Raw genomic sequence first — 13,602 nt, forward strand, 5'->3', positions numbered from 1 at the left:
AGATGAAGTGTGAGAACAGTATGAGCTATGTTGAATAAGAAAGGTGGCAGGGGTCTTCTGACTGCCACAGCGCTTCAAGCGTTTCAGAGCAGCCACACTCACTCCTCCTCTTCACTTTGTTTCTCTGTCTATTTCCTTTTTTCTTCTCTCTCATGACGCGCGCGCACACACACACACACACACACACACACACACACACACACACACACACACACACACACACACACACACACACACTACATCTTTCTATCTTTTTCAGACAAATGTTTTTTACTTCCACCCTGCATTAAGGTGTTGCACTTTTACTCTAATCCCTTCTGACCGGTCTCAGCAAGCTCTGACTGTATTGATTAGCTGAGGCTGGTTTGCATAATTTCTGTTTCTGAGTCAGAAAGAAAACACTCTTTATCACCACTATTGTTTTGATTGTTGTGTCAGAGCAGGTGGACACAGCTGGATCCTGTTTCATCACATCATCTTTTTATAATAAAAAAGTAAAAATATCTATTGAATAAAATAATCTGTAAGGTTTGTATATTTTTGAAGCAATCTTAAATGAAAATTTAATGTGAATAAACAAGACTAAAACCTAAAAACCCTGTTTCTAGTGTTTATGTTCTGAAACTGCACTGAGTGGTGTCTCCTTTCTTCATTTCTTCAGTGATCTCGCTTACACACTCACGTGCTCAACATGTAGACCTCTTAACTATCTTCCCCTCACACGTGACAGACAATATAATAATTATTCTGTGAACCAATCATATCTAAAAAAAAAAAAAAAAAAGTAGTTAAAAATAAGGCAGAAAGTATTTTAGCTCATCGTATCCTTTAGAAATAGCAGGCTGTACTGCACAGAATATATAAATATATAAATATATATATATATATATATAAACAATATATATATAAACAAGTGTATAAAGGCATATGTAACTCCCTGAATCTTTTTGTGTAAGCTTTGCACAGTGCCTAGTTCTCTGCAGGGTGCACGCGTTTTGTCTATCGTGTGATGGAGAGAGCAGCTTTAGAAACCATGGACCGTGTGCAGTTTAGAGAGAATCAATGGCACTGCACAGCCCATCTGCACACAATGCCTCCCTTTAGAACGGACTCAAACAGCCCACTTATGGTACCAAATACTCGCCTTTGTGACTCCAAAGAGCACAAGTGTGAGGAAATGGCTGACGCTGTGCTGTCCAACCCCTGTGAGCTACCAGAGCGACTGGTTTGCGCGGGGATGCTAATGTTCGTGGTTCGGGCAGGAGGAAAACGCCGTCCTGCGTGTAGTTTATGAAACACGCACAGTACGCCTGATACTACTGAAGTCAGAGTGGCTGCAGCGGTTAAGAAAAGAAAAAGAAAAGGTGATTCTTCTTTTTTGGTCTGTTATTTTGGTTATTTGCCATCTGAGAAAAAGAGGCAATTAGGAACGGTCTTATTTATCAATGATTATTTATCAATGATTTATCAATGATTTCTTATTTGAGGACGTGCAATCTGTACTTTCGTGTAGTCTGTACATGTGAATATTTCCAGAATATTCTCAGATTTTTGTGAAGATTTGGCGGCATGTCTTAGGGAGCCTAAACAGAGGACCTTGTTACATCATCCTGTTTAACCTTTGACCCCTTCTCTCAGGCAGAGAGGTCAGAGGTGATGACAGGCACGTGGACAAAACGAAGCTGAATACTGGTGATATATCACATCTGCTGTGTGTGTAAACACACTGGCAAAGTCACGCTCAGCGTTGGCATCTGTCTACCAAAACCACCGGGTAGAACATGCATTAATGAGAGCCAGGGTTGCCTGCGTTGGGCTGGTAGGGTGAAACTCAGAATATATCTCTTGTCCTGTCATGCTATTGGACATCACTCTGTCAGGGGATTTTCATGTGTGTCCGGTACGCATCACCACTCTGAAGAAATACACTGCTGCCCCGTGGCTTTTTGTGTAATTATGAGATAAGAACATTAAAACTAAGTGTTTTCTTTTTTTTTTTCAAGGATAATCAATAAACTGTCTCTCCCTTCGCTCAAAACATGGATTACCAATAATGCATTGGCCGTTTTATTGTTTTTAATGGATGCTTCTTGTTTTAAATCATATTAGAAACTATGCTTTAAGGAACCCCCACCTCCCAAAAATACAAAGCGTCTGTGCCTTGCACATGTGAAGCATGCCTTAATGGTAAATTATTGACCTGGCATGCAGGAGCTCCTCCGAGAGGGAGTTGTATAATTGTGATTTATGGTATCTGTAAACAAAACAGTGAGGAGACACATTGGCTCTTTGGGACAGTTGTGATGGTTGTTAGGGAACTTACATTACATTAAAAGCATTTTTCAGATCTTTCATTTGAGAGTCTTTGGTACAACAAATTAATCAATTATGTTTTTACACATCATATTCTGTGTATCATATTCTATTCTGAGTAGACAACTAAACACCTTTGTACGTCGCTCTGGATAAGAGTGTCTGCGAAATTCCATAAATAAAGATTCCTTTCTATATTTCCTCTGCACAAAAGTGTTTGTTTGCTCTGTTATGTGTACTTCAGAGAAAAGAGAAAAAGACAAAAAAATTCATGATCCTGAATTTTACTGGACGGCACTCTCTTGTCATCATGACAAATTAAACAAGTGCACTGGTGTTCCGTACGTCCAACCAGCCTTCAAAATGAATAGAAAAGTCATCTAAAAGAAAATTCACAAATATCTACTTTTACTGTATTAAGATTAAAAGATGTTATTGTTACATATTAAGAATATTCAACACTAACATCTGATGTTCGGTTAGGTAGTTCTCTCTGGTAGTTTACATCATTCTGTCATGTATGTGAGCACAGAAATGGAAGCAAAACAAACAAAAAACAAACAGAAAAACAACTTTCTGAACATGTTATGATTGAAAAGAAGAAAAACAATGAAAGTCAAAGAAAAGCACAGAAGCCTTCTGCATACAGTGACCCATACAGTGACCCATACAGATGTAGTACCTTCTCCATACAGTGACCCATACAGATACAGTACCTTCTCCATACAGTGACCCATACAGATGTAGTACCTTCTCCATACAGTGACCCATACAGATATAGTACCTTCTCCATACAGTGACCCATACAGATACAGTACCTTCTCCATGCAGTGACCCATACAGTGACCCATACAGATACAGTACCTTCTCCATGCAGTGACCCATACAGATACAGTACCTTCTCCATGCAGTGACCCATAGAGTGACCCATACAGATACAGTACCTTCTCCATACAGTGACCCATACAGATACAGTACCTTCTCCATACAGTGACCCATACAGTGACCCATACAGATGTAGTACCTTCTCCATACAGTGACCCATACAGATACAGTACCTTCTCCATACAGTGACCCATACAGTGACCCATACAGATGTAGTACCTTCTCCATACAGTGACCCATACAGATACAGTACCTTCTCCATACAGTGACCCATACAGATGTAGTACCTTCTCCATTCAGTGACCCATACAGTGACCCATACAGTGACCCATACAGATACAGTACCTTCTCCATACAGTGACCCATACAGATACAGTACCTTCTCCATACAGTGACCCATACAGATACAGTACCTTCTCCATGCAGTGACCCACACAGTGACCCATACAGATGTAGTACCTTCTCCATACAGTGACCCATACAGATACAGTACCTTCTCCATACAGTGACCCATACAGATGTAGTACCTTCTCCATACAGTGACCCATACAGATGTAGTACCTTCTCCATACAGTGACCCATACAGATACAGTACCTTCTCCATGCAGTGACCCACACAGTGACCCATACAGATGTAGTACCTTCTCCATACAGTGACCCATACAGATACAGTACCTTCTCCATACAGTGACCCAGTGACAGAAAAGGAAGGAAGAATGTAGCTCATTTGCAGACATGGATGTAGTTACCACCCCTGGATGACCAATTTTTCTTAAGTCAAGGCAAACCCATTTTGTCATAGCAGTGATGTTTTTGTATCATAGCTATTATAAATATTATTGTGTTTAGATGTGTGTGGGTGTGCATACATGTGTGTGTGTGTGTGTGTGTGTGTGTGTGTGTGTGTGTGTGTGCATGTAGAAGTAAGCATCAGTTTGTTATACCTTGGTGCATACAGGCAAGGCATGGGAGTGTCTGCAGGGAAGAATGCGTCTGACACCAGACACTGGTGTGTTCTGCCTTTTCTACACACTCACGCATACCTGCACAATTGGGATTTATGAGACATAATGCATTGCACTGCTTTTGCACAAGATTATAAAGCTGCATGGCACAGGATTCACAGAAAAAATCAAACAGATTAAACGAAAATAAAAGTCTTCAAACGTTCACACAAGGACAAAGAAGTAAATACCAGGTGTTGTGGGACATCGTGGAGGGTTGTTTCTGAGCAGTGTTTTCTCCTGTCAAACAGATTCTTCACCCGCACGACTCATTACTAACACCATACCGCCCTTCACGTTCCCCTTAAAGAAGATACACGTGTCCGAAATGCAACAACTAATAACCAGACACAAGATTACGACACACAAACCATAACATATCTAGTTACTGAGCCTCAGGGCTGGGCATACATACAGCTGTAATTCAGGAGGACATTTCCAAATGATTCCAGATAACAGAAAAAAAATGTGCACCCAAGCTCTTCAGGTGAAATATGGTAATAAGAGAGTGACTGTGTGTCCATTGTGCACCTGGCTGTCCTGTGACTACAGATCTTTGGTAAATTACTGATGTACCATTAATGTATAAGCCATGTGAGTGGCATAAGTCTTTCTTTACATTTTGTTTTGAAAAATTTGATTTCACACATTAATTTGGAGTTTCAAGCTTCAGAAATTTCCTGGGGGTTTAAGTAATACCTTCTGGTTTATAAATTACACAGAAATGAAACTTAAAACACTCATAAAACATAGAGTTTTACTGATATTTTTATGAATCTGGTATATCAGAAAAAAAAAAAAATTTATTCAAAACAATGTATTTTGAGTAATCAAAATGAAATATCTAAGGATACCTCTGTAAAACATCGGTGTTATTATACTTTCACATATAGTCAGTGAAAGCTCTGTGAAAAGCTAAGTGATGGGCAAACTTGGATGTTAAATGTTCTTCCAGCTCCTTTTCATCTACAGTGCTTAATGCGTTTCTGGAGCTCGTTCGTGTGTGAAGAGGGCAGAAAAAATAGCTCATCTCACTGCATAGAAAAATAGTACTTCTACAGCTCTGTGAGGTGTCCAGTGTGTCGGTGTGTCTTGTGGTTATTGCGGTTTGTGTAGTTGAGTGCCGATTTGTGTTACTCTGAGCTTCAGAGTCTGTTTCATTTCCCCAGTGCTCATCTTGAGGTACGGATGGACCACGGGTCACCGAGCTGGAATACCGGAATATTTCATTAATCCGCTAAAATACGGTGTGTCTGAGTATCATGGAGCACTAACAGGACCTGCGGGTAGTCTTGGTTCCCCCTCCCCGGACCAGTCCCGACACGAACACCCGCTGTTCTTACCCAGAGCCCACACAGGTTTACACTCTTATCTTTATGATTCATGGTGCCTGTTTGTCCAGAGGAGGAGAGGCGTCCCAGTGTAGTCGACCACGACCTCCTACAGATCTACCAGCCACTGGTTTTAGCGGTTCAGGTCTAAGGGATCTAAATAGTAGTGTCTGTTGAATATAACGGCAAGGGATCTATAACCGACTGCTGTATTGATGGTAGTGCTATTACAAAGAACATTCACTTGTGTTTCTAGTTACTGTACACACTCTTCTTTTCATATACACACATTCATGTATGTATAACTCACACACACACACACACACCAAATCACATTACAGATGATTTTTTAACATTCACATATGACACATCTTCATATGACAATGAGAAGAAAGCCTAACTTTTAAATCTCATTAATGAACTGACTGAAATTTTACATTTGACTCCTCTCTCAGGATTAAGATCGTGGATTGGCTCTTATAGATTAGGCCCTGATTGACATGGAGTCAACATCTAATTAAGAATGCCTATCCCCAAACAAAATAATGAGAACTACACAGAAATGACTTACTCTGTTAACTAGCTCTATTAATCAGTGCGTATGCATGTGTATGTATTGTATATGATTGTGCACATCTATACATAAAGAAATGTACGTATACTGATCATCTAAATAATATGTTTGATTGCAGCTAAAATGGGCTTTATCAAAAATAACAACAACAAAAAGCTAAAATTGTTATTCTACAATACTTTCCTCTAATATGTTTTTGACTGTTTATATTTTAAATAAATTACTGTTAATTGTTAAAAGATAACTATACATGAGCACATAAAGTTACCATGGTTATGATTATAGTATCCATGTTTTTTTTTATATTAATTATATTAGCCTTTCAAACATACTGATTTAAGCAGAGAAAAAGCAAACATGAATTTTCATAGATTTTAAAACATTTCTCTACAAAGAATTATATAATCTTTAATCTTTTTACTTGCAAGTAAAAATTCTGCACTCTTGGCTCATCTACGTCTGACCTGACAGGAGTTTTGTATGTGAACCTGGAATGAAATCCCCCTGAACTGTTGTCAGGTCCGAGTCCGCTAGAGAAACACACGGCCAGGACACCTAGTGAATGCTGCAGTAGGGCGTGGTGCTTGTGAAACTCTCTCTGTTGCTGCATTAGTGTAGAGGAGCCTGCTAGTTTCTGAGAACCCTACCTGTAGTCTTAAAGTATCGCTAGCATTAAAACATTCTTTCATTCACAGCAAAAAAAACCCAAAAACAAACAAAAAATCCCAGTGTTGAATTATGACCTGCAGAGGTTCTACAAGTCCAAACAGACACATGTGCACACTATGAGAGCTAATGCGACCCTGTCTATGTCAAACCATCGCTGCGGTTTTTGCTGTGTTGACATAATCAATACTGGCATCATCATTTGTAATACCAACACTGGCCTCAGCGCCAGTCCTCAGTGGTCCCCCCTCCCGCCAACAAAATAAATAAATCCCTGTAATCTTACAGCAGAAAGAGCCTCAACAGTCATTTGCAAATTCAAGTGACCCTAAAATCCCACCCTTTTGACCCTGACCTTTGACCTCTAGGTGCAATGCGAGAGGCTGAGTTTCAGCACGCCCTCAGTGTGCATCCTGAAGAGGAGCTTGAACTCGGTGGGGAGCTGGTGAGACTCCTGCCACTTGGTGGTGAACTTGGTGCCTTTCTTGTCGTAGTAGTGGTAGGGAAGTTCCTTGCCCGTGTTGGGGTCCCAACCGAAGGGCCAGAAGCCGTACAGGTGGACCTGTTTGCACATAGAGGAGGCCAGCGTGAACATCAGGATACCCGTGCTTAGACGCTTCGGAGAGAGCTGCCTCGTCTTCCAGTACCTGCAGACACAACATTGGAAGAAACAAATCAGAACGATCTGGCTATGGAACATTGGGAACAACTAACACCAGCACCAACGACTAACACCAGCAACAACTAACACCAACAACAACTAACACCGGCAACAACTAACACCGGCAACAACTAACACTAACAACAGCTAACACCAACAATAACTAACACCAACTACAACTAACACCAACTACAACTAACAACAACTACAACTAACACAAGCCAACTTATTTGAAAGGTTAGGAGTGACTGGCATCCCAATGACTACGTGTAGGATTACATACCTGTATGTGAGGTCACAGGTATTAAAGAAGTATTTAAAATGTTAGTGTTTAACCAGTTAATTCTAAGTTAAATAAAAAATTTAAGATCATTTATTATGATTCATTATGAAGGGCGTTTGATCTCTTAGCAATATCAGAAGTTCTTATAGAGTTAGTATTCCTTCAAAGCTGCAATAGATAATATTATAACTTTTCCGTTGTGGTTTGTGTAAGACTGCAGGTCATGTGACCTAACACAACTTTGGAAAAGGAAATGAATTAACCCAACACCTGCTGGAAGTGCCCTTTTAGCTCCTGGACCAATACCCTCTTCTATATGTATTAGGAAGTGATTAGGAAGCTTGTAGTCGAACCTTGAATAGTTTTTGAAATAACTGAATAAATTTTGATTACATTGTAATTAATAGCACCCAAATGAATGATTCAGTAATGATGACTATGAGTACCTATAATGTTTAACAGATACATAAAGCTATTATCTAAGCCTCCTTAGATATATCCTATTTACCCCCAGATGCCACCAGACCTCTCCTGGTCTACCTATAGAAGTTCCTAGAGATTATATGATTTTAAAAAAGTAAAAATATCCAGTTTAACAAAACAGGCAATTTTGAAAAGGCTGGATATGAGAGGTAAGGTGTGACCGGGAGCCCGCCTCTGCTGTTGGCCTGTGCAGTGACACAGGGCTCTGTGTAAGGTTACCCCCTTCTGAAAATCTCTGATGGGACACTGCTGATCAACTCGACCTACGCACAGCAGGGGACAAAGAGGAGCATAAAAAGAGAGAGGGAATAGAGAGAGAGAGAGAGAGAGAGAGAGAGAGAGAGAGAGAGAGAGAGAGAAAAAACAAGACAGAGAAATGGAAGCAGAATAAAAGGGGTAGCTGCGGCTTTGGTGCTGCATAACTGCTCCTATTAGGGGATTGTGTGTGAGTGTTTGAGTACGTCACCCTCTATCAGCAGCAGTGTCCATTAAATTACTGTCAACATTAAACTCTTAGGATGTCTTAGGCCTACACGCCTGCCTGAGCCTCTTATAGGCAGCGATTCTGTCCGAGGAGGTCGCCTTAATGGGATTGTGGGAGATTACAGAGCAAGAAGGCATTTCTAGTGGCAAGGGAATGAGAGCATGCTAATCCCTCTTCATACACCTCTACAGGACTCCATTCAACAACACCTCTCCAATTCTCTCTATCGATCCCTCTTTCTCTCTCACACACACACATGCACGCTCTGTCTCTCAGTTCAATTTAAAAGTCTCTCTCTCTCTCTCTGTCTGGTCTTTGTCTGTGCTTTCTTTTGGTACCTCTTCATACGACTCTCTTTTAAGAGTACATTTTTTTCCTATTTTGATAGATTTTTAAGAGAACATCTTTTATACCGTTTTCATTGATTATCACTTTACAATACAATACTATTTTGATTTTTTGTGTGTGTTTGTTTTTTTTGTTTTTTTTACAGCCAGGCCATCCATGCTCGACGCACCCAGAGTAAAACCATCTGTAGAGGCCATACCTCCTACCTCATGGGACGTGAGCCACACGTAGGGGTGGAGCTAGGCCGAAGTTAATGTGTATAAAATCGGCCACAGACCCCTTCATCAGGCAATGGCTAGTTTCAAAGGCTGTGACATAATTGTGACATAATTGTGGCATTATCATGACATCATCAGGAGTCCATACTGCTTTAAGTGCCAAAATTTGAGTGATCTGGGTGGTTTCAGTTGAACTAATTTATTTATGTATCATGTCCAATGATACACTCTCTCTCACACACATACACACACACACACACACACACACACACACAATGTTAGAGCAGCTCAAATAACAAGGCAAAGTGACTGGCTTTCATTAAACATAAGTATCAACATTTTAAGTTAAAGTTGTATCCACTGCATAGCATGCTGAGTATCCAAACAGCCTCCAAAAATGTCAGAAGTGTTATACTTCTAATTCTCTGTTTTTCAGTAGTTCTGGTTTTATGTCCTTCCACAAGTGACTCATCTTATCAGCTATTCACCAGCAATTTGCAAGTGTAAAATGGATGTGTTAGAACAGAGAAAAAACTAAGATATGCAGTGCAGTGATACTTGCAAAGTAGGAGCATTGTTGGCTCTGATTTCTCAGCACTGGATCTAGAGCTAATTTTGGAGCTAATGGACACACAGCAGTGGCCCAGTGAGCACTGGGATTTGTAGTTCTGTGGTGGCGCATGCTCCAACCTGTTGATGTATGTCATGATGTTTCCTGGCCATGCCAGCTGCACCCTCAGCTGTCCCCGGTGCTCCACGAAGAAGTCAACGAGCGTGCGTGTGACCGTGGCAGACGTGTGGAAAAAAAAGGCGGGAATCCACAGGATGGCCCCATCCAGTTTCTTCAGGCTGAGGAAGAAGTTGTTCCTGTCCTGGATGGTGAGCAGGTTGTTGTAGTACTTCTCCAGGATGCTGGGGTTAAAGGTCGTGAGGTTGGTCCGCCTCCCCACATCCTTGCGGAAGACCTCGGTGGGCGCAAAGTTGCAGCGGAAGACAAAGTCATACTGGTCAATGGTGGCGCCACACCGGCTGCCTGTCAGGATACCACTGTTCCCGACGACGGCGCAGGTGTTGTAGAGCTTGTTGAGAATGGGGGAGGAGTCCGGCAGCAGAGAGCGGAAGTTCTCACCGATGGAAAAGACGTACTTATGGCTGGAGTAGTCGTAGTGCATGAGCTGACCCACGCGGACACTGCTCTTGGTCAGGCTGAAGTTGCGGGGCACATCGATGTATTGGGCAATCTCTCTGCTGCAACACAGACAGGTACCAACCAGACACTCTGTCATGCAGAATTAACCACTGTTTTGACCAGCCATCTGGAATGGGCCAGTGTGACCCTTAATATTCTACACCAGCCATTTCTGATGCACCAGGTGTGATTGCACTGGAATGCTCAGCCGTGTCTGCTCTGCTTATATTTCTACAATCAACAGCTTCTGACAGTTTGAATTTGAAACTGTTCTGTTTTGGTTTGACCTTCCATTAGTTTGACAGTTTTCACCACAAATGAATAGTTGTCATCGTGACAGCTATTAATCTGCGATGCACCAAATTACTTTGTTTATCATCTGTAATAGATTCTGGATTGTTTTCCTTTACAATTCCTTCTTATTTTCTGTGACTGCAGATGGAATGGAGTGTTCAATCTTCTTTGAAAACAATAAATTAAAAAAAAGGTTCATAGCATGTTGTGATATAATAGTGTAAACAACACGAGTGAGGTGTGTTGTTGATCACAACACTACAGTAACAAAAAAAAGCAAATGAGAAAAAATAATTTATGAACAATGTGAACTCTGACCTATTACCCACTGCTGTCAGCGAAACAAAACAAAAAAGAGTCCCGCAAACGTCTTGAGGCAGTGCTCTTAACACCTTAGGCGACATGCGCGTGCAGATGTTACCTTTGCTCTGCGTAGGCTGTCTTGTTAAACCTCCACTTGGAAGAATTGTCCTGCAGATTCTCATTTAGGGCATTGTTCAGGGGCATGAACGCTGGGTCCAGAAACTTCATGGCCAGTTGGGACCTACGGGGAGAGGGGGATGGTAGGGGAGTAACAGGAAAATGAAATTTCCATTACATTTCACAGGAAGAGGAGCCAGCCCTGATATCACGGCGGTGGCAGCTGTTGAAAGTGCTCCGGATCAATGCTACCCCATCCGCCCATACGCCAGTTACCCCCTGCCCCGGGCAGTCGATGGACACTCTAATTAAACAGCCTCTTTTAGTCTTCAGGCCTGGTCACTTCACCAGCCTGACTCGTTACAGCTTGCACGGTTTTATTAGTGAAGATTATTAGAGTCTGGGCAGCTGTTTCCGAACATCAACACGGCAAAAGGGACGTCCATGTGGCACACTCAAAACCCACATGATGCTGAATTCTCTTGGTTGTGTGGTTCTCTGCTTATCTATTCGGTTGCAGATTTTAAATATGTTTCGATGTGGGCCACTTCTATTGGGTATTTGAATTTATTTGCATTATTTGCATTTATATGACAGTCCTGTGAGGAACTTGTCAGGATTTGCAGCGCTGCATGAAATAAACAGGTTAAAAATGGTGCAAAGAGGTTTAAGATTTTTACTTTAAGTGATATAATTTATTGTAAAAAAAATATGTTGTGTATTCTAAGCCGAATTCCTGGCAGCCTTAACGTGTCGGCTGACATTGGAAACCAAAATGTTCCGCACTCACAGTGAAGTCAACAAATTACACTGCGGTAACATATGGCCTGCGTCTATGCCGAAGCCTCCTGCCCCAGCCTGCTTCAGCAAAATGGCTCCCGCTGTAACTTTGGATGTAACCAAAGCGCGGTAATCACCGGCAGGTAGTGAACCTGCCACACGAGTGAATCAGGACCAAGGACAGCTCCCCTGGCCCCGACTCCAGATTCCGAAACACTGCAGGATGTTCACAGCCCTCGGAAACCCGCCACCTCCGCCAAACGCACGGTACCGACGACGGTGAGAGATGCCGTGTTACCCCCGATTTAGATTTATACGCGGGATTTCGTGAAAAGCTCGGAGTTTGGCCGGCGCCATGTACGATTTCATACACAAAAGTCGCAGAAAATACCGCTGCCTCTTTATTTATTTATTTATTTTTGGGTGGGGGTGGGGGGTTCATGACGTCAGGCAGCGGGTGGTGTGACTGTTCCGAGTTACTGGATCATTACTGTGCGAAATATGAGCGTCAAAGCCGGTTTATCTTCTTCGCCCTGCGCCTCTGTCCGGAACCAGAGAACGGCGCCTGCGCCTGCGCCACACGGCATCACGTTACTGTACCATAAGACAAAGGCCCTTTGAATCCTCCCGTGGTGTCAGTGATACCAGCACTTACAACAAATCCCTGTCCACAGACCCAGCAACCCGAACAGCGACATAGGTGAATGCCACTGCCCGTGCCACCATAGCGTGCGCAATTAGCCGCGAGCAGCAGCGAGCCTACACGACCCCCCCACCCTCTGTATTTTAACTTTACGAATGCAAAGTACCACGCAGCAACACGCCCAAGCTGGCCATTGTCACTTACCTAAACCCCGTGTGAAACATGTACATCCGTGGACCTCCCGAATTCGCGTATTTCGGGGCGGTGAAGACGAAGTCTTTCTTTATGGACACGTAGCTGATCAGCGACAGAATGAGCAAGGCGACGCTGAACATCACCAAACCCAGCACGCTCACCACGCGCACCATCGTGCTCATTCCCCGCGGGGCGAACGCCAAGGGTGAAAATGCCGCGCGCTCATGAGCGGAAAATCACCGCGCCCGAGAAACTGCAGACGCGGTCCGCGGATGGCATCGTGTCGGATGTTATGAAACGGAGGCGGCGACGACAGCGGATATGATCGGTTTCGCCTCCCCTCTCACCCGGCAGGCTGCGCACAGATCTGCCATCGCGGCTCGCGGTCTGGGTGATAAATCCGACGGAGATAACGTCCCGGCGAGATACGAGCGTTTCCAATCTGATAAAACGACTCCGTTGGATAATTAAAGGAGACTCGACCTGTCGGGGAAATCAAAGGCATAAACAAGTCCGTGACGATGAGGAGACACCGCGCACCGGAAAAGGTTTACATGGCTTGCCAAGCTGCGTGGAGCACGCCGTAGTCTGTATACATTTACAGTGTTAAAGTGGCCAACGCGCACGCGAACATCTCGGGCACGCGGAAGGACAAAGATGTTTTCTAACCGTCTTAAACTTATAGTTTCGTATAGTAAATAGCTTCTGGCCGACATAAACATCGCTGGAGATGGCAGCACAATTAAGTGATAAATCGATGTAAATGAGTGTCAGACGGGACAAGAAAATACCCTAGATGCCCTAATCTGACTCTTGATCGTTTTAGTGGGA

General features: G+C 42.8%; 1 protein-coding gene across 1 annotated transcript; it reads right to left on the minus strand.

Moving 5' to 3' along the window:
• Positions 1–2,581: 2,581 nt before the first annotated feature.
• st8sia3 (ST8 alpha-N-acetyl-neuraminide alpha-2,8-sialyltransferase 3) lies at positions 2,582–13,337 on the minus strand. Its single transcript, XM_027024284.3, has 4 exons — positions 12,781–13,337; positions 11,155–11,277; positions 9,941–10,498; positions 2,582–7,420 (listed from the first exon to the last, which is right to left on the minus strand). The coding sequence occupies exons 1-4, from the start codon at positions 12,951–12,953 to the stop codon at positions 7,138–7,140; spliced, it is 1,137 nt and encodes a 378-aa protein (XP_026880085.1). The 5' UTR covers positions 12,954–13,337; the 3' UTR covers positions 2,582–7,137.
• Between the last annotated feature and the right edge of the window lie 265 nt (positions 13,338–13,602).

The sequence above is a fragment of the Electrophorus electricus genome, chromosome 8 (assembly GCF_041902795.1).
Source record: "Electrophorus electricus isolate QZ-2024a chromosome 8, ASM4190279v1, whole genome shotgun sequence".
Lineage (NCBI taxonomy): Eukaryota > Metazoa > Chordata > Actinopteri > Gymnotiformes > Gymnotidae > Electrophorus > Electrophorus electricus.

Coding starts and splice junctions, on each gene's coding strand:
- st8sia3 (XM_027024284.3), bottom strand. CDS start 12,953: ATGAGCACGATGGTGCGCGTGGTGAGCGTGCTGGGTTTGGTGATGTTC. Junction 11,278..12,780: donor ATGTTTCACACGGGGTTTAG/GTAAGTGACAAT, acceptor CTCTCCCCGTAG/GTCCCAACTGGCCATGAAGT. Junction 10,499..11,154: donor ACAGCCTACGCAGAGCAAAG/GTAACATCTGCA, acceptor TCTGTGTTGCAG/CAGAGAGATTGCCCAATACA.